The sequence below is a fragment of the Lissotriton vulgaris genome, chromosome 8, assembly GCF_964263255.1.
Source record: "Lissotriton vulgaris chromosome 8, aLisVul1.2, whole genome shotgun sequence".
In the NCBI taxonomy this organism is placed as follows: domain Eukaryota; kingdom Metazoa; phylum Chordata; class Amphibia; order Caudata; family Salamandridae; genus Lissotriton; species Lissotriton vulgaris.
Window position 1 is genome coordinate 233,146,910 of NC_141696.1, and position 27,344 is coordinate 233,174,253.

Genomic DNA, 27,344 nt, shown 5'->3' on the forward strand with positions numbered 1-27,344 from the left:
GACCAGCCAATTGATTTCTGAAATGGAATACACAGGATCAACCCCTTTGTTAGCATGCGCCACCCAGAGCTCATTTGGCAGGGTGAATGGGACAGGATGCGCCGCTGCTGTATATGGTTGAACGGTGATTCTCCATGATCAAAAAAGCTCTTTTACCAGGAAGACTTGCAATGGAGCTAGAAGCCCAAGTTCCGAGGGGACAGTTGGCTCCCTAACCTTGTTCCCCAGGAGAAGTAGGAATTTAACAGTTTTAATGTCTGTTAAAGACATTCACAAGTGCTGGCACAGCATGAAACAGTTGTAAAATGTTGCACAATTTAGAATGTCACACCTTCCCTTTGAATGACATTCAGGGCAGTAGACTGCACACTTGCTTACTGTGGTGGAGTGGAGTCAGGCCAGGCCTCTAATGGGGCTCTCATGTCACCACATGCTGAGATTTCCTTAGCTTGATGATGTAACTCGAGTGGTTCAAAGATTAAGACAACTTCCTTATGAAACACTGTTGGGGGTTGGACTATTAATCATTTGCCTGCACTAACTAGTATCTCAGTCTACATTGGTGTGTCAGTCATGTGGCTCCTTGAGTCTGCTCCCCACTTGTGGGCATATGCTTTAACTTCAGTGGAGTCGTTTTCCAGGCAGGGTGTGGTTGCCTCCCTCCTTTTGCTGGCCTCCATAATCATAGATTCACGGGGAGCTGGGTAAACCACTTTTAATGTCACATTCACAGATGCTGTGGTCAATTTTGGGTCTGCAAAAACCCTAGACTGGGCGCCTTCTGTGGGACACTACTCCCTGGTGGTAGACCTAGGTAATATGGGTATGGAAGTTGTTTGTTTCGGCATTTTTAACTGTAGATTCTTAACAAATATGGGGTAAAACTTTCTTTCAGCACGATTATTGTTATTGGCAGGGTGTGGGAAAGGGATGAGTACTTTATTTTGTCTCCTTATTAAGTTACTGTGGGAAGGTGGTCCATGTGCAGCTCGGAGACCACTTGATTGACCACTTTCTTTTGAGTGTGTGCTGTTTCCATGAGGCACTGATGCTGTGTTATTTTCTTCAGGTTTCTCCATTACTGTACTCATATTTGTTCTCAAAGAGTCACCCCCACCCCTGAGTTGTCCTGCATGATGTCTTCTCCCTGGACCTCGAGGTTTGGGTGGATTGGGGGAAGGTATGATTTGGTAGAGTGTCTTTGGCTCTAAACCAGGAGGATTGTGGTGGTGCCCATTATGCTCCAAACATCCTAAGTTGCAGGTATGACATGGCATGCTAGATTTATTTTGAATCCATGTTTTAAAGTGTCTAAGGGGTTATTCGTTTATGCAGTTCCATCGGTTTGTGACCAATGCCTGATCCAAATACTGCTAAGTTTAGCAAAACCACTTGCAAGGCCATCTTATTCAATATATAGCACAATGGGTTGACTGTCAACTGTGATGTTCGTAGGAGCAATTCCCATATATCGCTCGCACCGCTAGGTAGATTGCTCACCTTGGGTCGATGTAAGTTTTGACTCACTCGGTGTAAGTGGTTCCCCATAGCGGTTACAAAGTTTGGCTTATTTGTTGCACGCAATTGATTCGTCAGTGGTGCTCCTGAATGTGGCCCAGTCTGAACGGTGCCCTGAGTTGAAACTAGATTCTATTTGTGGACTTTTAAATGGTCCAACTGTTTTTTCGACTGTGTCTCGATTCTCGAAGTTATACCATCCACTATGTTTTTAATAGTTCCTCCTAGATCATTTGGGAAAGGCAGGCTGTTTTACACTTGATCTGTTTGTTCTTTAACAATCAAGGGTGCCTCCTGCTGTGTAGGCTTGAAATCTAGGTTCTGTTTACCTTGCATCACATATGCCACTGGTAGCTATGTTGTTTGAGGGTAGAGCTGTTGCCCTTCACTATTCATTGCGACGTTAAGCACAGCAGTTACCAATTGGTGGCGGGACTGTGTTTGATAAAGTTGAGGGTGGAGAAGAGGGAGGTGGTGAAGATCTGAGGCAAAACTGCTCAATGTTGGTTAAAGGGCCCTAAACAGATTCTGTGAGCATCTTATTATCCTTCATATTCTCCGTGCCCTCAGTGACCTCTGTGACCGAATCTGTATCATGATTTAACTGTTCGACGTGGCTATCAGAGGTATTCCCTTTGGGCGGCCTGCAAGACCCTCTGTTGGGGAGAAAATAGCCCCAGCAGGATCTTTTAGAAAGTCATATTTAGTTGCCACTTTCGTACAATTTTTACACATGCAAGCCAGTGGGGAGATTAAAATCTCTCCATCATGAGCTGTCTTAGGTTTTGTACTTTTGAGTTAGTGCAGAACTTGGAATGTATTCTGACCTGCCCTGATCTCATATCTGTCCTCGAGGTGTCCTTCTGTGCGAGTCACTTATTGGGCTTGTAGTTGCGGTTGCAGTTGTAATTACAGTTGATAGTCTCTCACTCACTGCCTCATTCTCTACCTGGGTTGTGTCTGAAGGGTGTGTAAGTCCTTTGCAACTAAAAAATATAGTTCAACAATCTTGTTTATTGACTGAACCTCAGTTTGTAGTTCGATGGATACTTCGGCAGAGGAATGTCTGAGACAGACAATACTTGGTAAGGTAGTGATTTAATTTTTTTATTGCAGGACCTGGGGGTAAGGGGGCCAGCTGAAAAGTACAGACCACACCTGCTCCTGGATAGGCCATCTCCACACCAAACATCCCACCACCTTCACCACAGTGCCTAACGCACAGGATTTGCCCTTATCTTGCCTGTGCTCCTTTGCCCTGAGTGTCCCTCGTGAGCCTGATAGGGCTAAAGAGGTAGGCAAGAACTTGCACAGCAAAGGCAAATCACAAGGTAGGGGTTTCAGCTGTTTCCTAAACTATTTCATTATTTCACTGTTGCACTATTGTAGAAGTGAGAGTGGGGCTAGACTAACTTGGGGGTGGGGGAAGTGGTGCAAACTGCACCGGACCCTAAGCAGGCCACTTCTGCACCAATATTGACAACCCCCCTGCCCACACACCCCCCACCCCCACAGTGCTGCTCTCAGTATCTGGCACAAGGTCTCTGTCCCTGGCAGGGGCATGGATGGGCTCCAAGGGGGAGTGGACCCTGCGTGAAATTGCAGATAATGCCACAGCTGCCTGATCAGGCTCACAGGGGCGGGCTAGAACAAGCTTGGGTTGGGCAGAGGGCAGGTAGGAGTCTCTGTGGAGGCCAAGACTATGCGGTGCAATCCACAGTGTTCCACTGCCTTGCACTGCTCCTCGCTCCTATGGTCCCATGGCCTGCTCTCATCTCTACACCTTTAACCCCAACTTACCACTCCCCTGCTCCGCTGGACACCACTCCTCACCAAAGCTGCAAGCCAGACCTCCGTATCCCACACTTCTCCGGCTCTTGCTCTGAGCTACTCTGTCCTTGCTCCTCAAAATTTCCGCTTCTAAATCCAAAAGTCTCACTAAGATCTCACTAAAGGGCTGATTATGATGTAGGGTGGATCACCACCGCCGGATTGGCAATAGCAATCCGCCCTACATTTCCCTCCGCCCCCACCCATTTCCCCTGCCATATAAGTAGGGTGGGGGGACCCCGGCGGATGGAAAGACCGTCCGCTGGTCGACCAGTTGACCGGGCGGAAAAGGGGCTAGATATGGTGGCGGTGTCTGCTAGACACCACCATCCATATTAGCATGGGTGCTTGAAGCAGCCTTTCCGTGGTTGCGATGCCGCCACCAAATATAATAATTTGGTCATATTTACACTCCTTCATGTACTGTGGTGGCTGGAGTATTTTCCTGAGTCAACATCTAATTTTAGTCAGGCAGGCTTGTGGATTAACCAAATTAATGAATTTATTTCAGGGTCAGTAGACAGATCAAGCATCCCCAATGCAATAGGCCTATTTGGATGGATTATGGGATTAAGACTGCTCCTAGGAGAGGTAGAGGGAGGTCGAGAAATCTGCATGTGTTTAATTACCCACACCTGTTTGCAAGCATGAGTGCGCCCTGCCACAAAGATATAAAGGGAGGCATTCAGAACTCTGGCGCCACTCACAACATGTGCTCTTCTTTGTCATTTTGGAGGGAAGGAACAAGCTTGGTGTGTCGGTTAGGGAAGGAGCTGAAAACTATAGAGAACCTAGAATGGCCAAGAGTTGATTTTGTCATGTTGAAAAATTCCATCAAACAGGGCAAGGTGATGCATGGGATGTTGGGATCATGTCACAATTTTGTCCCAACTTCTTGGAGTCTCTACCTCCACTTTTAAATCCATGCCCATGGGAATAATTCTGAGAGGCACTGGAACTGACAGAAAATAAGGATGGGCAGACCCTGCATGTATGAACTAGTCTCTGGAGTGAAGGACTAACCTGCGATGGTATTGATGGACTCCTTTTGACCTAGGTTTCCAGAGCCAGTGGCACTGGCCTTACCATTCCCTCTGGAGGACAGTAGAGTGTGGACTTGTTCAGGACCATGGAGGTCTAAGAGGAGCGTACGAGGCAAGAGGACAGGTCCTGAACATTTCCTCACTGGAGAGCAGTAGTCAAATACTTGTGGAGACCAGGAGGCTCAAAATCAGCACTCCAGGGCCTGTATCATGATCCCATACATTGACCTGTGGTGATGCAGAAAGGCTCGGTTCATTTCTCCACAATGCATACTTTAACTCAAAAACTCTCTGAGCTAGTGAATGGGCTGCAGACAGCAGAGCTCAGAATAACAGGGCAGTACTTGACTTTTCATGTTTCTGAGACCTGCTGTCAGCAGCACGTGCGCTTATTCTGGGAGTTCTCAAGTTGTGTATTGTAGATGTAAAAGAAATGCACAGACCGCTTCTGCATTATCACAATGCTAAGAATGTGATCATGATACATCCTCTGGAGATCAGCGGCACTACCAGGAGCTGGAAGCACCAACCTAGCTCTCTAGGCCCAATAGAGCCAGAGAAAACAGTAGTCTGTCTACCTCCTCAATGAAGACTGCCTGATGGAAATGCAGTGCTGCCTGGCTTAAGAAACTTTAACTGTGCCAACTGGTTTCTTTAAATTACCCCTGTCGGGTGAAAGTCCATCTGGGGATCAATTGGAATGGGAACACATTTGGTACTACCCTGTTCATCGTATCTTGCATCCGGGGAGGCCCAGTGCTCCAGAAAAAGAAAAGCCAGGGGTGCAGCGCTTCCTGCTCTCATACCTTCAATTGCCCCAGGCAGGGACAGGCCCTGGGGTACAAGGAGTACAGTTGGAGTGCTGATATGCTCCCTTTTACTAGGACATCAGGGGTTTAAATACAGTGTGTTTTCTCTCTATTTCCCTTGCCTGTATCTGTGTCTGGGGGGAGTGGAGAGCTCAATGCAAGCCTACCTACCACCTTAGAACCCGCAGGGCAGACGTGTGGTAAAGAAAGAAAGTTGGCTACTGTACTGGCACACTAAAAACCATCTGAGAAGCTGCCTGGGATCACTAGGTCTCCCTTATGGACCTAAGATAAAGACTGAAGGTTTCCCACTGTGGACAGGACACATGAAATAAAAAAAAAATAAAGCTAACACCAAGAGTTCATTTTTCGCAGTGAAAAAAGGGACAAGTTACTGGTACTGCTCCATCAAACATTAGCTCTGGGGGCAAAGGTGTGCCCTAGAATTCTCCGGGCACCCTAGGAAAATGTGCATATTTGACACATAGCAAAATGAATTGATTTGTGGTGAGGGCACACATGAGCAGTGATGGGCCCACCAACAGCTCCCACAAGAGCTCCCCTTCAATTCTATGTGTGCCACCCTAAGTGGCCCAAGTACAAGGATACATGATCCCATGAGACATTTCACTTAAAAACAAGCTCATGGAGTTTGGACTTTAGTGTCATCGTTTTGGAACGCATGGATCTTTGCTTGTAACTCCTGTAGCTGCTTTGCGGTTAGGTTAAAAGTACAATAAAGCTTTATGAATTCCTAAATGTTGAACACAGAGAACTAAATTGGTCTGAACATTGTTGTAAGTGAATTCATCTTTACAGCGATAAACACAGTATCATTCAGGAACGTTTTAGTATTGATTGCAGTGTGTTTTGACTCCATAATTATGTCTTTAATTATTGTGGTGACACTGTGACAAAGCAAGTGGGCATAAATGCACCCATTATTTTGTGTTAGGCATATATGCAGGTATTGCATTTCAGAGTTCAGGGATTGCTGAAACACATACCGTTAAAGGCTCCCCCAGCCTAGGAGATCCATGATACCTTTAGGGTTTACCTGACCTGTGAGACCTTTGATTAAGGCGTTCCTCCTATTGGTTGTGAGGCCCTTTAGAGTATGTCAACTAATGCATACCCACCTGCAATTTCTCTGTATGTTTGCTAATGTGTGCATAATATTTAGTAATTTAGTATTGCATGTAAAGAAGCATGTTTTTGTAAGATTATCACTGAGTGGGCAGTGAGCTAAATGTTTCTCGTTATGTTGCTGAGTCTCTAGCCTACAGCATCTCCTCTGTGTCACCCGTATAAACATATGGACTACAGCAAATATTGTACCTTCCATAGAGTAGGTCAACAGAACATGGCTTCAGGCCTAACTTTGTAGTGAGACTGCTGTGTAATCGGCAAGGATACCTGTCAAAATAATTAATTTTGACAAGCAAAAAACTCCCCTTTAAACATTAATAGGTTGCCCCATTTAGGCATTGTAACACATAAGGTAGAGTGCATGACATTTAAAGTGGGACACGTAGAAAATGCATGCCACAGTGGCCCTATGATGACAAAGCCCCAAAAACTGTTTACCTGAGGCAGGCCAGACTGTCCTGTATAGAACACTTTTTATAATTGTTATTAAAATTCAACTAAATGGTGAAGTTGTATTTTTAATATGTATTAAGAATAAGTAACTTTTAGAAAGTTACCTTTTCAAAGACCTGAAGTTCCTGGAGGCTAATTTGCATTAACTCTCCAGGTTCTCTTAGTCTGTGCTCAGGATGAATAAGGTGTGTAATATCTCTCAGGAACACAAAATAGGCTGACCTAAACGGGTAGAGACGACTCCTCTGTACTCCACAGAATATTCCGTGTAGGGGCTGTGGGCACCCTGTGACACCGGACTATCATATCCTGCTTGACAGGTCTATTGAGTCACATGTGTCCCTTGGGGTGCACTTGAAAGAGAGACAACAGGATGCTAATACAGAAGGATCCTGCTTTTTTTTCTACCAGACATCTGTCTCAGGATTTGTTGTGGGTACAGTCCAGCTTCAGAAACGATGTTTTTGTTAGATGTGGGAGAACACTGATTTCCCTATGACATTTCCAAACACACCTGCAGCCTTCAGGGCCCAAGTGTTGTATTGCTGAACAGTTTCACCTTCAAAGGAATCGCAAAATAGAGAATCAAAAATTTTTCGATTCTCTAATTTGCGATGCCCTTTTGGATGATACATCCCTAAAGGCCTTTTCCCGTTTGCAAACGGGTCGATTCTGAGAATTGGCCCGTTTGCGAACAGGAAAAGGGCTTGATACATATGTCCCATAGTCTCTTTCTGAAGAGGGATTTTTGACTTTCAGCCTTCCATGGGTAACAATCCGCTTAGTGTAACCTCAAATCATGTCTAGATTCTGGTCTTCTACGACCATTGACTGTCATTGGTGGTATGAACTTTTTGGTTGCTATCTTTACGTACCTTTTTCAAAATTCATATCTCCGGTTCTGCTTATTGGATTACTGTTGTTTTAGTGTCATTTTGTTTATTGCACCTTATCCTATTTTGCTTATTCAGTTTGGGAATTTTATTTTTTGTAGTTTAACTTTAGTACTGTTTTTGTACGGCATAACTACTTCACACACCACACCAAGTTAAATCTGTCAATTCTATGCCTTAGCTACCAGAACGTTGAGCTCAGGCCAATTGTTGACTTTAGGGTTCACCCTGAGCAGTAAATGTTTTCATTCCTTGAGGTGGGTGACTACCCACCCCAAATAATAATCCATGTTCTTACATCAGCCTTTTATCTAAACCTAAACGTCACCAACCGTGAGTTTTCAACAGTGACATCTTGAGATTCAAGACCCAATCCTATTACTCTGTAATGATCTCAGAGTGCTTCACCCTCTATCACTCATTATGCCAAATATCCACATTGACTCGCTACTCCCTAATACCTAATAACTCAATAAGAAGTTTCAATAAGCCTAAATCCAACTTAATTTTACCTTGACATCGCCCAACTGCAGTTCTTTCTCACATTGCCAGGCAAGCGCATTTCTAATAAGACCAGCAAATATAATTCTAGGTTCCCACAAAGTTTACCTCCATGCTGCAGCCACATGTTAACAGGGCAACACATCAGTCCCACCCAAAAACTATACTGGTTCAACATTCATGCATGCCTACAATTTAATACATACTTCATCATTCATTAGGCAGTGACCATAAACAAACAACACAACCTTGCAGAAAAGTTAGTTTTGGGCTGTTCCTATGCCACAAAAGATGCAGTTTCTTTAATTACAGGGAACAAATACGTCAAAATGAAAGAACTCAGAAACAGAACCATGAGGTGTGTGTTACCAAACTGTGGATTGTACACTAACTGGTATGAAATTTCGCCCCACTCTCCCATGCTTCAAAAGAGAGTGCAAACCGACTTGTTCACCTCATTTCTGCCCCAAACCTACTCTATTCCTATGAACCTTCCAAGTCTAATACTTAAGCCTAGGTCTATAGACCGCTTTGCAATCATGTTGCCAAATTTGTTAAGTTCACGTTGTATAACAATTTTACATTCTCTTCCCCTTGAAATTAGAACAACAATTTTAAAATACATTCAACAGATATTAAAATAAAATATACTATAATCCAGCAAATTGGGGAGCAATGGGGTTGCACCCTGCGGTCCGGTAGGTTAGAGCGGAGCCAAGAGAAGTAAATTGAACTGATAGACCAGTGAAGGGGATTACTGTTCCTCTGATGCAGTATTGCTCAATGCAAGTCCAGGAGGGCCTCACAGAAGCCATAGTTTCAGGATAATATGTAAATTGCTTCCATTTAAATGAATTGTATGTAAACGTATATTTCGTGAATAGCCTGAAAATCTAGTATAACCAGAAAATCTGGTATGGATGAGGAATTTCTGGCCCTATATTGGACACCCCAGGTCCAAGAGGTTTATTGGTAAGAGCATAGCTAGTCTAGTGGACTGCAGTACCAGGACCTACGTCTGTTATAATATCAGTGGGTGTTCCCAGACGGAGACAAAAGGAGAAAAGGATTTAGTTGTAAAAGGAGGTAGTTGTAGCCTCACTGACAGAACCATCTGGGAAGGAACTCACCTCCATCTCGCTTTCTCTCACACCGGCCCACAAAAACACACATACAATTGGCCTTCAGTCGATAAACTATAACAAGTTATTCATTAGACACATTTTGTGAGGCAACTAGGTACAAGACGTTAGAAATCCCCTAGTTAAGGTGTTGGAGCAACCACTTGTCTGCCCTAGTCAAGGCCTTGTACAGATGGAGCATTTGAAGCGTTTGAATGCTTGATGCCGATTTCTAAGAATAGCCATGGCGGACGGGCTGAGTAACCCCCTCCTGCCAGCAGCCATGAAAAAAAGAAAACGTTAACCCCTCCCATGCTCGTGACGGAACCGTTCCGTTACGAGCCTCAGGTGGGCTGTGCTGGTGACGGAACGGTTCCATCACGGCCCTCTCGCCGCGCCTACGTGGCGCGAATTCCGCACCTGCGCTAACGTTCTGAAGCGTGGGCGGGGCCGTGACGGAACCGTTCCGTCACAAGCACAGCTCACCCGCGTGCTGTGACGGAGCGGTTCCGTCACAAGCACGGGACCGCCGCGCGGCCCCCCCACCCCCTTAGCACTGCGGCAGAATAGCCGCCGCAGTGAAGGGGTTAATAAACCCAGGCTTATTATTGTTTTTTTTATTCCTGGCCCGAGTGTTTGGGGGCAGGGCCAGGGGGCATGGCAGGCACTATGGGGAGTGGTTGCACACACTGCCTTTAGTGTGCATGTGGGTTTTGCCGGCCGTCTCAGGAACGCCAAACCAACAAGTGCACAGAAGCTGGCTCACCCCAGTTGCGTAACCAGGTTGGAGATAGTAGGCACATGTTCCCAGTCTCTATGAAGCGTAAATCGAGGGAGCTCAGGCCAATCCTATCGCTGCTCTCATGCATGAGAACAGCATCAGGCTTGGCCACAGGGGAGTCTGGGAGCCTGTGACTGCAGTGGACTGGGGCCAGACAGGAGTGGAAGACCGGTGATGTGTCAGTTATGTTTTTTTCTGTTTGTTTGTTTGTCCATCATCCCTGATCCCCATTACCTCCCTCTGCCCCTCCACTTTGCCGGACACTGGGCGTTACTGATATTTCACATTGTATCCACTTAAATAGAAGCAGTGAGTTGAAATTTGAAGGTCCAGCCATAGATGAGAAAAGTGCAAAGTGGTTTAGGCTATGAACTTGTGTGTGACAAACTTAGTGATAGGATTGGGGCAGCACAGCTAGTGGCGCGTCTTGTTTTGGGATTTTGGGGGTTTATGTACAAAAATATACAAGGCACTCAAAAGTGAACACAGTAAACCCACCCACCAAACCATGAAAATAAAAAAGAAATTTTAATTTAGGAACCGATCTAACGAATATTCAAGTGCTTCAATGGTGAAAATCCAGGTTTGGTTTGCACACCATCATATTAGCCAGTGATAGTAAATGGGGATAAAAACATGCATGGTCTTCAACCTCTTACAGAAGTAAACAAACGACCAAACCGAGATAACATGTCCCCTAACAGACAATTTTTATTGCAATGGTTATTAATACAACACACTACCCATTTACAGCTGCGGACCTACCAAAGAGTTAGACCAAGCCCATGTTACCAAGGGCTGCTATTGAGAAGATGAGAATGTTGTTCTAAAACAAGAATATGGGCTGAAGCCCAAATGATAGGCATCAGATTCCAGATGAGGTAAAAATCCAGAGAGTTTAAATTTACGCCACCATAAATTCGCTTAATATCTGTCATTTCTCTTTATGAATGTATTGTGGAATGTCTGGGATTGTGCCACTTTACGTAATAGAGACTTTTTTCGGATAAAAATCATATTACGGTTGTACAGGAAAAATCTAAATGAGAGGAACCCGAGCAGCTGTTGCTCGAGTTATGTGAAAGTTTGTATTCTTTGATGGTCTGGCTTGACAGCACAGCTGCTGCCTGATAATTATGTGAGCATCACTAGAGAGAGGATTCAGCTCTGCCCACATGTTGCGAATCGGGAGTACATTTTTTGATTGGACAGAAGTTTTGTGCTTCCACAAAAAAGTGCTTGCCTTCGATGCAGCAATGATCATTTTGTTTATTTATCCAGTTGCCTTAGCGTGAACTTTCAGGGGCACTCATGACATTGGAATATTATCAATGTGTCTTAGATAATTACATAAGGTATGTTGTTTTTCTCTGGTAGCAGCACAGATGAGAGGATGGCAGTGGTTAACCTACATGGATTTTTAGGTCTGGCTTGAGAGTGCAACTGACACCGGACCTTTTAACCTACACCAATATTATTCTTCAGGTTATTGCTTCAACACAAATGCATATCTATTACCATGATATTTACTTGTAATGCTTCAAATTACTATACAACGTTCTTTTAAAGCCAGACCTATTGGCATTGCAATGCTTGTTTAGTGTCTTCCTGCTTCCACACCCTCCGCCTCCTTCGTAAAACCTTCAAATGGATCCCCCTCAAACACCGAAAGACGGTCACTCACGCCCTGGTCATCAGCAGACTCTACTACGACAACGCACTCTACCCTGGAATAAACAAAAACCTCACGGCAAGCAACAGAACATCCAGAAGACAGCCGCAAGACTGGTCCTCAACCTGCCAAAACATTGCCACATCTCCCAGCAACTGCGCACACTCCACTGGCTCCCCGTTGAGTCGAGAATTGCCTTCAAGATACTCACCCACGCACACAAGGCCCTCCACGGCACCGGACCATAATACCTGAACAGCCGACTCAAACTCCACGCACCCTAAAGGACCCTAGGTTCATCCCTGCTCTTCTACACCATGGTCCCTCGCACCAGAAAGACCAGATATGGGGATGCTCCTTCTCCTTCCTCGCGGCCAGAGCCTGGAACGCCCTTCAGCTTCACCTCAGACAGAAAACATCGCTCCCCATCTTCATGAGCAACCTCAAAACTTGACTCTTCGACAGACCCCCTCCTTGATGAACTGGAACCTGCACCCACCTACCCCTAGCGCCTTGAGACCCCTACGGGTGAGTAGTCACGCTAAACAAACCCCTCATTGATTGAATGCATTCTCGAAGGACGTTATTTGGAATAATACATAATAATTAAACAACTGGGGGTGGTGATGGACAGAGTTTCTGAATTAAGCAGAATACTCTCACCCAGTCAGGAGATCAGGGCTTAATCCAACACCGTCCCTTGCTCATTGCACCATCAGGATTCAAGCAAGCCGGGCCGAAGACGGCTGAAATGCCAGAAACCGGTCCCCGGTAGCTTGTTTCCTTCCTAGTGAAAGAATTGGCTTGGTAGTTTGGTTTGCCCTGTTCCCATGATACACTGGGCCAGGGACAGACTAATTTGCATATAGCCAGGTTCTGAGCTGGGATGGTGCAGTGAGCTAAAAAACGGTGTTGGATTAAGCCCTGATCTCTTGACTGGGTGAGAGTATTCTGCTTAATTCAGAAACTCTGTACATCACCACCCCCTGTTGTTTAATTATTTTGTCCACCATAAGCGTGGAAGGGTATACTCAGTCGTGAGTCCCTTGCTCATTGCACCATCAGGATTCAAGCAAGCCGGGCCGAAGACGGCTGAAATGCCAGAAACCGGTCCCCGGTAGCTTGTTTCCTTCCCAGTGAAAGAATTGGCTTGGTAGTTTGGTTTGCCCTGTTCCCATGATACACTGGGCCAGGGACAGACTAATTTGCATATAGCCAGGTTCTGAGCTGGGATGGTGCTGTGAGCTAAAAAATGGTGTTGGATTAAGCCCTGATCTCTTGACTGGGTGAGAGTGTTCTGCTTAATTCAGAAACTCTGTCCATCACCACCCCCTGTTGTTTAATTATTTTGTCCACCATAAGCGTGGAAGGGTATACTCAGACGTGAGTCCCTTGCTCATTGCACCATCAGGATTCAAGCAAGCGGGCCGAAGACGGCTGAAATGCCAGAAACCGGTCCCCGGTAGCTTGTTTCCTTCCCAGTGAAAGAAATGGCTTGGAAGTTTGGTTTGCCCTGTTCCCATGATACACTGGGCCAGGGACAAAGTAATTTGCATATAGCCAGGTTCTGAGCTGGGATGGTGCAGTGAGCTAAAAAACGGTGTTGGATTAAGCCCTGATCTCTTGACTGGGTGAGAGTATTCTGCTTAATTCAGAAACTCTGTCCATCACCACCCCCTGTTGTTTAATCATTTTGTCCACCATAAGCGTGGAAGCGTATACTCAGATATGAGTCCCTTGCTCATTGCACCATCAGGATTCAAGCAAGCCGGGCCGAAGACGGCTAAAATGCCAGAAACCGGTCCCCGGTAGCTTGTTTCCTTCCCAGTGAAAGAATTGGCTTGGTAGTTCGGTTTGCCCTGTTCCCATGATACACTGGGCCAGGGACAGACTAATTTGCATATAGCCAGGTTCTGAGCTGGGATGATGCAGTGAGCTAAAAAACGGTGTTGGATTAAGCCCTGATCTCTTGACTGGGTGAGAGTATTCTGCTTAATTCAGAAACTCTGTCCATCACCACCCCCTGTTGTTTAATTATTTTGTCCACCATAAGCGTGGAAGGGTATACTCAGACCTGAGTCCCTTGCTCATTGCACCATCAGGATTCGAACAAGCCGGGCCGAAGACGGCTGAAATGCCAGAAACCGGTCCCTGGTAGCTTGTTTCCTTCCCAGTGAAAGAATTGGCTTGGTAGTTTGGTTTGACCTGTTCCCATGATACACTGGGCCAGGGACAGACTAATTTGCATATAGCCAGGTTCTGAGCTGGGATGGTGCAGTGAGCTAAAAAATGGTGTTGGATTAAGCCCTGATCTCTTGACTGGGTGAGAGTATTCTGCTTAATTCAGAAACTCTGTCCATCACCACCCCCTGTTGTTTAATTATTTTGTCCACCATAAGCGTGGAAGGGTATACTCAGACGTGAGTCCCTTGCTGATTGCACCATCAGGATTCAAGCAAGCCGGGCCGAAGACGGCTGAAATGCCAGAAACCGGTCCCGGGTAGCTTGTTTCCTTCCCAGTGAAAGAATTGGCTTGGTAGTTTGGTTTGCCCTGTTCCCATGATACACTGGGCCAGGGACAGACTAATTTGCATATAGCCAGGTTCTGAGCTGGGATGGTGCAGTGAGCTAAAACACGGTGTTGGATTAAGCCCTGATCTCTTGACTGGGTGAGAGTATTCTGCTTAATTCAGAAACTCTGTCCATCACCACCCCCTGTTGTTTAAATATTTTGTCCACCATAAGCGTGGAAGGGTATACTCAGAGGTGAGTCCCTTGCTCATTGCACCATCAGGATTCAAGCAAGCCGGGCCGAAGACGGCTGAAATGCCAGAAACCGGTCCCCGGTAGCTTGTTTCCTTCCCAGTGAAAGAATTGGCTTGGTAGTGTGGTTTGCCCTGTTCCCATGATACACTGGGCCAGGGACAGAGTAATTTGCATATAGCCAGGTTCTGAGCTGGGATGGTGCAGTGATCTAAAAAACGGTGTTGGATTAAGCCCTGATCTCTTGACTGGGTGAGAGTATTCTGCCTAATTCAGAAACTCTGTCCATCACCACCCCCTGTTGTTTAATTATTTTGTCCACCATAAGCGCGGAAGGGTATACTCAGACGTGAGTCCCTTGCTCTTTGCACCATCAGGATTCAAGCAAGCCGGGCCGAAGACGGCTGAAATGCCAGAAACCGGTCCCCGGAAGCTTGTTTCCTTCCCACTGAAAGTATTGGCTTGGTAGTTTGGTTTGCCCTGTTCCCATGATACATTGGGCCAGGGACAGACTAATTTGCATATAGCCAGGTTCTGAGCTGGGATGGTGCAGTGAGCTAAAAAACGGTGTTAGATTAAGCCCTGATCTCTTGACTGGGTGAGAGTATTCTGCTTAATTCAGAAACTCTGTCCATCACCACCCCCTGTTGTTTAATTATTTTGTCCACCATAAGCGTGGAAGGGTATACTCAGACGTGAGTCCCTTGCTCATTGCACCATCAGGATTCAAGCAAGCCGGGCCGAAGACGGCTGAAATGCCAGAAACCGGTCCCCGGTAGCTTGTTTCCTTCCCAGTGAAAGAATTGGCTTGGTAGTTTGGTTTGCCCTGTTCCCATGATACACTGGGCCAGGGACAGACTAATTTGCATATTGCCAGGTTCTGAGCTGGGATGGTGCAGTGAGCTAAAAAATGGTGTTGGATTAAGCCCTGATCTCTTGACTGGGTGAGAGTATTCTGCTTAATTCAGAAACTCTGTCCATCACCACCCCCTGTTGTTTAATTATTTTGTCCACCATAAGCGTGGAAGGGTATACTCAGACGTGAGTCCCTTGCTGATTGCACCATCAGGATTCAAGCAAGCCGGGCCGAAGACGGCTGAAATGCCAGAAACCGGTCCCGGGTAGCTTGTTTCCTTCCCAGTGAAAGTATTGGCTTGGTAGTTTGGTTTGCCCTGTTCCCATGATACACTGGGCCAGGGACAGACTAATTTGCATATAGCCAGGTTCTGAGCTGGGATGGTGCAGTGAGCTAAAAAATGGTGATGGATTAAGCCCTGATCTCTTGACTGGGTGAGAGTATTCTGCTTAATTCAGAAACTCTGTCCATCACCACCCCCTGTTGTTTAATTATTTTGTCCACCATAAGCGTGGAAGGGTATACTCAGACGTGAGTCCCTTGCTCATTGCACCATCAGGATTCAAGCAAGCCGGGCCGAAGACGGCTGAAATGCCAGAAACCGGTCCCTGGTAGCTTGTTTCCTTCCCAGTGAAAGAATTGGCTTGGTAGTTTGGTTTGCCCTGTTCCCATGATACACTGGGCCAGGGACAGACTAATTTGCATATAGCCAGGTTCTGAGCTGGGATGGTGCAGTGAGCTAAAAAATGGTGTTGGATTAAGCCCTGATCTCTTGACTGGGTGAGAGTATTCTGCTTAATTCAGAAACTCTGTCCATCACCACCCCCTGTTGTTTAATTATTTTGTCCACCATAAGCGTGGAAGGGTATACTCAGACGTGAGTCCCTTGCTGATTGCACCATCAGGATTCAAGCAAGCCGGGCCGAAGACGGCTGAAATGCCAGAAACCGGTCCCGGGTAGCTTGTTTCCTTCCCAGTGAAAGAATTGGCTTGGTAGTTTGGTTTGCCCTGTTCCCATGATACACTGGGCCAGGGACAGACTAATTTGCATATAGCCAGGTTCTGAGCTGGGATGGTGCAGTGAGCTAAAACACGGTGTTGGATTAAGCCCTGATCTCTTGACTGGGTGAGAGTATTCTGCTTAATTCAGAAACTCTGTCCATCACCACCCCCAGTTGTTTGAATATTTTGTCCACCATAAGCGTGGAAGGGTATACTCAGAGGTGAGTCCCTTGCTCATTGCACCATCAGGATTCAAGCAAGCCGGGCCGAAGACGGCTGAAATGCCAGAAACCGGTCCCCGGTAGCTTGTTTCCTTCCCAGTGAAAGAATTGGCTTGGTAGTGTGGTTTGCCCTGTTCCCATGATACACTGGGCCAGGGACAGAGTAATTTGCATATAGCCAGGTTCTGAGCTGGGATGGTGCAGTGATCTAAAAAACGGTGTTGGATTAAGCCCTGATCTCTTGACTGGGTGAGAGTATTCTGCCTAATTCAGAAACTCTGTCCATCACCACCCCCTGTTGTTTAATTATTTTGTCCACCATAAGTGTGGAAGGGTATACTCAGACGTGAGTCCCTTGCTAATTGCACCATCAGGATTCAAGCAAGCCGGGCCGAAGACGGCTGAAACGCCAGAAACCGGTCCCCGGTAGCTTGTTTCCTTCCCAGTGAAAGAATTGGCTTGGTAGTTTGGTTTGCCCTGTTCCCATGATACACTGGGCCAGGGACAGACTAATTTGCATATAGCCAGGTTCTGAGCTGGGATGGTGCAGTGAGCTAAAAAAACGGATTTGGATTAAGCCCTGATCTCTTGACTGGGTGAGAGTATTCTGCTTAATTCAGAAACTCTGTCCATCACCACCCCCTGTTGTTTAATTATTTTGTCCACCATAAGCGTGGAAGGGTATACTCAGACGTGAGTCCCTTGCTCATTGCACCATCAGGATTCAAGCAAGCCGGGCCGAAGACGGCTAAAATGCCAGAAACCGGTCCCCGGTAGCTTGTTTCCTTCCCAGTGAAAGAATTGACTTGGTAGTTTGGTTTACCCTGTTCCCATGATACACTGGGCCAGGGACAGACTAATTTGCATATAGCCAGTATCTGAGCTGGGATGGTGCAGTGAGCTAAAAAACGGTGTTGGATTAAGCCCTGATCTCTTGACTGGGTGAGAGTATTCTGCTTAATTCAGAAACTCTGTCCATCACCACCCCCTGTTGTTTAATTATTTTGTCCACCATAAGCGCGGAAGGGTATACTCAGACGTGAGTCCCTTGCTCATTGCACCATCAGGATTCAAGCAAGCCGGGCCGAAGACGGCTGAAATGCCAGAAACCGGTCCCCGGAAGCTTGTTTCCTTCCCAGTGAAAGTATTGGCTTGGTACTTTGGTTTGCCCTGTTCCCATGATACACTGGGCCAGGGACAGACTAATTTGCATATAGCCAGGTTCTGAGCTGGGATGGTGCAGTGAGCTAAAAAACGGTGTTGGATTAAGCCCTGATCTCTTGACTGGGTGAGAGTATTCTGCTTAATTCAGAAACTCTGTCCATCACCACCCCCTGTTGTTTAATTATTTTGTCCACCATAAGCGTGGAAGGGTATACTCAGACGTGACTCCCTTGCTCATTGCACCATCAGGATTCAAGCAAGCCGGGCCGAAGACGGCTGAAATGCCAGAAACCGGTCCCCGGTAGCTTGTTTCCTTCCCAGTGAAAGAATTGGCTTGGTAGTTTGGTTTGCCCTGTTCCCATGATACACTGGGCCAGGGACAGACTAATTTGCATATAGCCAGGTTCTGAGCTGGGATGGTGCAGTGAGCTAAAAAACAGTGTTGGATTAAGCCCTGATCTCTTGACTGGGTGAGAGTATTCTGCTTAATTCAGAAACTCTGTCCATCACCACCCCCTGTTGTTTAATTATTTTGTCCACCATAAGCGTGGAAGGGTATACTCAGACGTGAGTCCCTTGCTCATTGCACCATCAGGATTCAAGCAACCTGGGCCAAAGACGGCTGAAATGCCAGAAACCGGTCCCCGGTAGCTTGTTTCCTTCCCAGTGAAAGAATTGGCTTGGTAGTTTGGTTTGCCCTGTTCCCATGATACACTGGGCCAGGGACAGACTAATTTGCATATAGCCAGGTTCTGAGCTGGGATGGTGCAGTGAGCTAAAAAATGGTGTTGGATTAAGCCCTGATCTCTTGACTGGGTGAGAGTATTCTGCTTAATTCAGAAACTCTGTCCATCACCACCCCCTGTTGTTTAATTATTTTGTCCACCATAAGCGTGGAAGGGTATACTCAGACGTGAGTCCCTTGCTGATTGCACCATCAGGATTCAAGCAAGCCGGGCCGAAGACGGCTGAAATGCCAGAAACCGGTCCCCGGTAGCTTGTTTCCTTCCCAGTGAAAGAATTGGTTTAGTAGTTTGGTTTGCCCTGTTCCCATGATACACTGGGCCAGGGACAGACTAATTTGCATATAGCCAGGTTCTGAGCTGGGATGGTGCAGTGAGCTAAAACACGGTGTTGGATTAAGCCCTGATCTCTTGACTGGGTGAGAGTATTCTGCTTAATTCAGAAACTCTGTCCATCACCACCCCCTGTTGTTTAAATATTTTGTCCACCATAAGCGTGGAAGGGTATACTCAGAGGTGAGTCCCTTGCTCATTGCACCATCAGGATTCAAGCAAGCCAGGCCGAAGACGGCTGAAATGCCAGAAACCGGTCCCCGGTAGCTTGTTTCCTTCCCAGTGAAAGAATTGGCTTGGTAGTTTGGTTTGCCCTGTTCCCATGATACACTGGGCCAGGGACAGACTAATTTGCATATAGCCAGGTTCTGAGCTGGGATGGTGCAGTGAGCTAAAAAACGGTGTTGGATTAAGCCCTGATCTCTTGACTGGGTGAGAGTATTCTGCTTAATTCAGAAACTCTGTCCATCACCACCCCCTGTTGTTTAATTATTTTGTCCACCATAAGCGTGGAAGGGTATACTCAGACGTGAGTCCCTTGCTCATTGCACCATCAGGATTCAAGCAACCCGGGCCAAAGACGGCTGAAATGCCAGAAACCGGTCCCCGGTAGCTTGTTTCCTTCCCAGTGAAAGAATTGGCTTGGTAGTTTGGTTTGCCCTGTTCCCATGATACACTGGGCCAGGGACAGACTAATTTGCATATAGCCAGGTTCTGAGCTGGGATGGTGCAGTGAGCTAAAAAACGGTGTTGGATTAAGCCCTGATCTCTTGACTGGGTGAGAGTATTCTGCTTATTTCAGAAACTCTGTCCATCACCACCCCCTGTTGTTTAATCATTTTGTCCACCATAAGCGTGGAAGGGTATACTCCGACGTGAGTCCCTTGCTCATTGCACCATCAGGATTCAAGCAAGCCGGGCCGAAGACGGCTGAAATGCCAGAAACCGGTCCCCGATAGCTTGTTTCCTTCCCAGTGAAAGAATTGGCTTGGTAGTTTGGTTTGCCCTGTTCCCATGATACACTGGGCCAGGGACAGACTAATTTGCATATAGCCAGGTTCTGAGCTGGGATGGTGCAGTGAGCTAAAAAATGGTGTTGGATTAAGCCCTGATCTCTTGACTGGGTGAGAGTATTCTGCTTAATTCAGAAACTCTGTCCATCACCACCCCCTGTTGTTTAATTATTTTGTCCACCATAAGCGTGGAAGGGTATACTCAGACGTGAGTCCCTTGCTGATTGCACCATCAGGATTCAAGCAAGCCGGGCCGAAGACGGCTGAAATGCCAGAAACCGGTCCCCGGTAGCTTGTTTCCTTCCCAGTGAAAGAATTGGTTTAGTAGTTTGGTTTGCCCTGTTCCCATGATACACTGGGCCAGGGACAGACTAATTTGCATATAGCCAGGTTCTGAGCTGGGATGGTGCAGTGAGCTAAAACACGGTGTTGGATTAAGCCCTGATCTCTTGACTGGGTGAGAGTATTCTGCTTAATTCAGAAACTCTGTCCATCACCACCCCCTGTTGTTTAAATATTTTGTCCACCATAAGCGTGGAAGGGTATACTCAGAGGTGAGTCCCTTGCTCATTGCACCATCAGGATTCAAGCAAGCCGGGCCGAAGACGGCTGAAATGCCAGAAACCGGTCCCCGGTAGCTTGTTTCCTTCCCAGTGAAAGAATTGGCTTGGTAGTTTGGTTTGCCCTGTTCCCATGATACACTGGGCCAGGGACAGACTAATTTGCATATAGCCAGGTTCTGAGCTGGGATGGTGCAGTGAGCTAAAAAACGGTGTTGGATTAAGCCCTGATCTCTTGACTGGGTGAGAGTATTCTGCTTAATTCAGAAACTCTGTCCATCACCACCCCCTGTTGTTTAATTATTTTGTCCACCATAAGCGTGGAAGGGTATACTCAGACGTGAGTCCCTTGCTCATTGCACCATCAGGATTCAAGCAACCCGGGCCAAAGACGGCTGAAATGCCAGAAACCGGTCCCCGGTAGCTTGTTTCCTTCCCAGTGAAAGAATTGGCTTGGTAGTTTGGTTTGCCCTGTTCCCATGATACACTGGGCCAGGGACAGACTAATTTGCATATAGCCAGGTTCTGAGCTGGGATGGTGCAGTGAGCTAAAAAACGGTGTTGGATTAAGCCCTGATCTCTTGACTGGGTGAGAGTATTCTGCTTATTTCAGAAACTCTGTCCATCACCACCCCCTGTTGTTTAATCATTTTGTCCACCATAAGCGTGGAAGGGTATACTCCGACGTGAGTCCCTTGCTCATTGCACCATCAGGATTCAAGCAAGCCGGGCCGAAGACGGCTGAAATGCCAGAAACCGGTCCCCGATAGCTTGTTTCCTTCCCAGTGAAAGAATTGGCTTGGTAGTTTGGTTTGCCCTGTTCCCATGATACACTGGGCCAGGGACAGACTAATTTGCATATAGCCAGGTTCTGAGCTGGGATGGTGCAGTGAGCTAAAAAATGGTGTTGGATTAAGCCCTGATCTCTTGACTGGGTGAGAGTATTCTGCTTAATTCAGAAACTCTGTCCATCACCACCCCCTGTTGTTTAATTATTTTGTCCACCATAAGCGTGGAAGGGTATACTCAGACGTGAGTCCCTTGCTGATTGCACCATCAGGATTCAAGCAAGCCGGGCCGAAGACGGCTGAAATGCCAGAAACCGGTCCCGGGTAGCTTGTTTCCTTCCCAGTGAAAGAATTGGCTTGGTAGTTTGGTTTGCCCTGTTCCCATGATACACTGGGCCAGGGACAGACTAATTTGCATATAGCCAGGTTCTGAGCTGGGATGGTGCAGTGAGCTAAAACACGGTGTTGGATTAAGCCCTGATCTCTTGACTGGGTGAGAGTATTCTGCTTAATTCAGAAACTCTGTCCATCACCACCCCCTGTTGTTTAAATATTTTGTCCACCATAAGCGTGGAAGGGTATACTCAGAGGTGAGTCCCTTGCTCATTGCACCATCAGGATTCAAGCAAGCCGGGCCGAAGACGGCTGAAATGCCAGAAACCGGTCCCCGGAAGCTTGTTTCCTTCCCAGTGAAAGAATTGGCTTGGTAGTTTGGTTTGCCCTGTTCCCATGATACACTGGGCCAGGGACAGACTAATTTGCATATAGCCAGGTTCTGAGCTGGGATGGTGCAGTGAGCTAAAAAACGGTGTTGGATTAAGCCCTGATCTCTTGACTGGGTGAGAGTATTCAGCTTAATTCAGAAACTCTGTCCATCACCACCCCCTGTTGTTTAATTATTTTGTCCACCATAAGCGCGGAAGGGTATACTCAGACGTGAGTCCCTTGCTCATTGCACCATCAGGATTCAAGCAAGCCGGGCCGAAGACGGCTGAAATGCCAGAAACCGGTCCCCGGAAGCTTGTTTCCTTCCCAGTGAAAGTATTGGCTTGGTAGTTTGGTTTGCCCTGTTCCCATGATACACTGGGCCAGGGACAGACTAATTTGCATATAGCCAGGTTCTGAGCTGGGATGGTGCAGTGAGCTAAAAAACGGTGTTGGATTAAGCCCTGATCTCTTGACTGGGTGAGAGTATTCTGCTTAATTCAGAAACTCTGTCCATCACCACCCCCTGTTGTTTAATTATTTTGTCCACCATAAGCGTGGAAGGGTATACTCAGACGTGACTCCCTTGCTCATTGCACCATCAGGATTCAAGCAAGCCGGGCCGAAGACGGCTGAAATGCCAGAAACCGGTCCCCGGTAGCTTGTTTCCTTCCCAGTGAAAGAATTGGCTTGGAAGTTTGGTTTGCCCTGTTCCCATGATACACTGGGCCAGGGACAGACTAATTTGCATATAGCCAGGTTCTGAGCTGGGATGGTGCAGTGAGCTAAAAAACAGTGTTGGATTAAGCCCTGATCTCTTGACTGGGTGAGAGTATTCTGCTTAATTCAGAAACTCTGTCCATCACCACCCCCTGTTGTTTAATTATTTTGTCCACCATAAGCGTGGAAGGGTATACTCAGACGTGAGTCCCTTGCTCATTGCACCATCAGGATTCAAGCAACCCGGGCCAAAGACGGCTGAAATGCCAGAAACCGGTCCCCGGTAGCTTGTTTCCTTCCCAGTGAAAGAATTGGCTTGGTAGTTTGGTTTGCCCTGTTCCCATGATACACTGGGCCAGGGACAGACTAATTTGCAGATAGCCAGGTTCTGAGCTGGGATGGTGCAGTGAGCTAAAAAATGGTGTTGGATTAAGCCCTGATCTCTTGACTGGGTGAGAGTATTCTGTTTAATTCAGAAACTCTGTCCATCACCACCCCCTGTTGTTTAATTATTTTGTCCACCATAAGCGTGGAAGGGTATACTCAGACGTGAGTCCCTTGCTCATTGCACCATCAGGATTCAAGCAAGCCGGGCCGAAGACGGCTGAAATGCCAGAAACCGGTCCCCGGTAGCTTGTTTCCTTTCCAGTGAAAGAATTGGCTTGGTAGTTTGGTTTGCCCTGTTCCCATGATACACTGGGCCAGGGACAGACTAATTTGCATATAGCCAGGTTCTGAGCTGGGATGGTGCAGTGAGCTAAAAAACGGTGTTGGATTAAGCCCTGATCTCTTGACTGGGTGAGAGTATTCTGCTTAATTCAGAAACTCTGTCCATCACCACCCCCTGTTGTTTAATTATTTTGTCCACCATAAGCGTGGAAGGGTATACTCAGACGTGAGTCCCTTGCTCATTGCACCATCAGGATTCAAGCAAGCCGGGCCGAAGACGGCTGAAATGCCAGAAACCGGTCCCCGGTAGCTTGTTTCCTTCCCAGTGAAAGAATTGGCTTGGTAGTTTGGTTTGCCCTGTTCCCATGATACACTGGGCCAGGGACAGACTCATTTGCATATAGCCAGGTTCTGAGCTGGGATGGTGCAGTGAGCTAAAAAACGGTGTTGGATTAAGCCCTGATCTCTTGACTGGGTGAGAGTATTCTGCTTAATTCAGAAACTCTGTCCATCACCACCCCCTGTTGTTTAATTATTTTGTCCACCATAAGCGTGGAAGGGTATACTCAGACGTGAGTCCCTTGCTCATTGCACCATCAGGATTCAAGCAAGCCGGGCCGAAGACGGCTGAAATGCCAGAAACCGGTCCCCGGTAGCTTGTTTCCTTCCCAGTGAAAGAATTGGCTTGGTAGTTTGGTTTGCCCTGTTCCCATGATACACTGGGCCAGGGACAGACTAATTTGCATATAGCCAGGTTCTGAGCTGGGATGGTGCAGTGAGCTAAAAAACGGTGTTGGATTAAGCCCTGATCTCTTGACTGGGTGAGAGTATTCTGCTTAATTCAGGAACTCTGTCCATCACCACCCCCTGTTGTTTAATTATTTTGTCCACCATAAGTGTGGAAGGGTATACACAGACGTGAGTCCCTTGCTAATTGCACCATCAGGATTCAAGCAAGCCGGGCCGAAGACGGCTGAAATGCCAGAAACCGGTCCCCGGTAGCTTGTTTCCTTCCCATTGAAAGAATTGGCTTGGTAGTTTGGTTTGCCCTGTTCCCATGATACACTGGGCCAGGGACAGACTAATTTGCATATAGCCAGGTTCTGAGCTGGGATGGTGCAGTGAGCTAAAAAACGGATTTGGATTAAGCCCTGATCTCTTGACTGGGTGAGAGTATTCTGCTTAATTCAGAAACTCTGTCCATCACCACCCCCTGTTGTTTAATTATTGTGTCCACCATAAGCGTGGAAGGGTATACTCAGACGTGAGTCCCTTGCTCATTGCACCATCAGGATTCAAGCAAGCCGGGCCGAAGACGGCTGAAATGCCAGAAACCAGTCCCCGGTAGCTTGTTTCCTTCCCAGTGAAAGAATTGGCTTGGTAGTTTGGTTTGCCCTGTTCCCATGATACACTGGGCCAGGGACAGACTAATTTGCATATAGCCGGGTCCTGAGCTGGGATGGTGCAGTGAGCTAAAAAACGGTGTTGGATTAAGCCCTGATCTCTTGACTGGGTGAGAGTATTCTGCTTAATTCAGAAACTCTGTCCATCACCACCCCCTGTTGTTTAATTATTTTGTCCACCATAAGCGTGGAAGGGTATACTCAGACGTGAGTCCCTTGCTCATTGCAGCATCAGGATTCAAGCAACCCGGGCCAAAGACGGCTGAAATGCCAGAAACAGGTCCCCGGTAGCTTGTTTCCTTCCCAGTGAAAGAATTGGCTTGGTAGTTTGGTTTGCCCTGTTCCCATGATACACTGGGCCAGGGACAGACTAATTTGCATATAGCCAGGTTCTGAGCTGGGATGGTGCAGTGAGCTAAAAAACGGTGTTGGATTAAGCCCTGATCTCTTGACTGGGTGATAGTATTCTGCTTAATTCAGAAACTCTGTCCATCACCACCCCCTGTTGTTTAATTATTTTGTCCACCATAAGCGTGGAAGGGTATGCTCAGACGTGAGTACCTTGCTCATTGCACCATCAGGATTCAAGCAAGCCGGGCCGAAGACGGCTGAAATGCCAGAAACCGGTCCCCGGTAGCTTGTTTCCTTCCCAGTGAAAGAATTGGCTTGGTAGTTTGGTTTGCCCTGTTCCCATGATACACTGGGCCAGGGACAGACTAATTTGCATATAGCCAGGTTCTGAGCTGAGATGGTGCAGTGAGCTAAAAAACGGTGTTGGATTAAGCCCTGATCTCTTGACTGGGTGAGAGTATTCTGCTTAATTCAGAAACTCTGTCCATCACCACCCCCTGTTGTTTAATTATTTTGTCCACCATAAGCGTGGAAGGGTATACTCAGACGTGAGTCCCTTGCTCATTGCACCATCAGGATTCAAGCAAGCCGGGCCGAAGACGGCTGAAATGCCAGAAACCGGTCCCCGGTAGCTTGTTTCCTTCCCAGTGAAAGAATTGGCTTGGTAGTTTGGTTTGCCCTGTTCCCATGATACACTGGGCCAGGGACAGACTAATTTGCATATAGCCAGGTTCTGAGCTGGGATGGTGCAGTGAGCTAAAAAACGGTGTTGGATTAAGCCCTGATCTCTTGACTGGGTGAGAGTATTCTGCTTAATTCAGAAACTCTGTCCATCACCACCCCCTGTTGTTTAATTATTTTGTCCACCATAAGCGCGGAAGGGTATACTCAGACGTGAGTCCCTTGCTCATTGCACCATCAGGATTCAAGCAAGCCGGGCCGAAGACGGCTGAAATGCCAGAAACCGGTCCCCGGTAGCTTGTTTCCTTCCCAGTGAAAGAATTGGCTTGGTAGTTTGGTTTGCCCTGTTCCCATGATACACTGGGCCAGGGACAGACTAATTTGCATATAGCCAGGTTCTGAGCTGGGATGGTGCAGTGAGCTAAAAAACGGTGTTGGATTAAGCCCTGATCTCTTGACTGGGTGAGAGTATTCTGCTTAATTCAGAAACTCTGTCCATCACCACCCCCTGTTGTTTAATTAACATTTCACATAAAGCCACATAATTTTTCATAGTGCGCATTTGCTTTAATTTCCACAAAGGAAACATGTAGATTTTGCCTAGGCCTATTGAAAAGCAGAATGCTTGGGGATCCACATGGGAAGAGGGAATTTCTTAAATTCCTATAGTGGTCCAAATTTATCAAAATCATTTTTTTTTCATTTTACGCAATTTCCACATAGGAAATTACGCAAAGTTCACCCAGGCTTTTTTAAAAGCAAATTGCTTGGTGCTACACATTGGGAGGCTGACTTTCTTACATTTGTATATTGGTCTAAATGTATCTAAGTTCCGTTATTCAGGAAATATCATAAATAAATGTCAGATGTGATGTTATTAGTATGCTATGCAAAATGAACTCACTTAAGAATATATCGAGATTTATATTCCTTATCTTTTAAAAATATTCTACAAATGGTTAATCAACTGAAGCATATCTTGTGTTCTAAAATAATTTTTCAATTATTTGATGTTGTTCATGAATGTCTTTTTTCTTTTGTGTTTCTATAGATCCTTTCGATGGGAATGATGACAGAGTACTACCACTACTTTTTTACAACAATGGTAAGACATTGTTAGAATGATATTACAACATGTTTCCCATGTTAACTTATGAAAATCTATGACAGTTCACAGCACAGGTCAGCCTCGTTGCAGTACTGTTTTAGGACCCAGTTGCGCAGCCAAGTAGTATGATTCACAGTCCGGAATACACTGAAAACATATCCAATAGGACTGATACTCTGTCCTACGACAGACAACACCAGTAGAAAATTCATAGATTTAACACTCGTGCTTGTGAAACATGCAATAGCAATGGATTGGAAAGCACTATCCTCCTGCCCATGCACACTTGGAAGCTTGAAATCCAACGATGGGTAAAGGTAGAGGGCTATGTGAGTAGACACCTAGGCTACAGGGCAGGACGCAGCACACACATTACAGGCTGGGACACAATATTACTTGCTCTGGATCATACCACCACCATAAGCCACGGATATATATTAATTTTTACCCAAGTCTACTATACGAATAGATGACGATATCCCGCAAACTATTTT

General features: G+C 46.6%; 1 protein-coding gene across 4 annotated transcripts in view; it reads left to right on the forward strand.

Moving 5' to 3' along the window:
• The window catches only part of GRIK1 (glutamate ionotropic receptor kainate type subunit 1), a 959,769-nt gene that overhangs the window by 555,778 nt on the left and 376,647 nt on the right, over window positions 1-27,344 (forward strand). For all 4 annotated transcript variants that reach the window (XM_086934009.1, XM_086934011.1, XM_086934010.1 and 1 more), the window contains exon 5: window positions 26,794-26,847. In XM_086934009.1, the coding sequence (XP_086790135.1) occupies window positions 26,794-26,847 (54 nt within the window). The remainder of the gene's footprint in view (window positions 1-26,793; window positions 26,848-27,344) is intronic.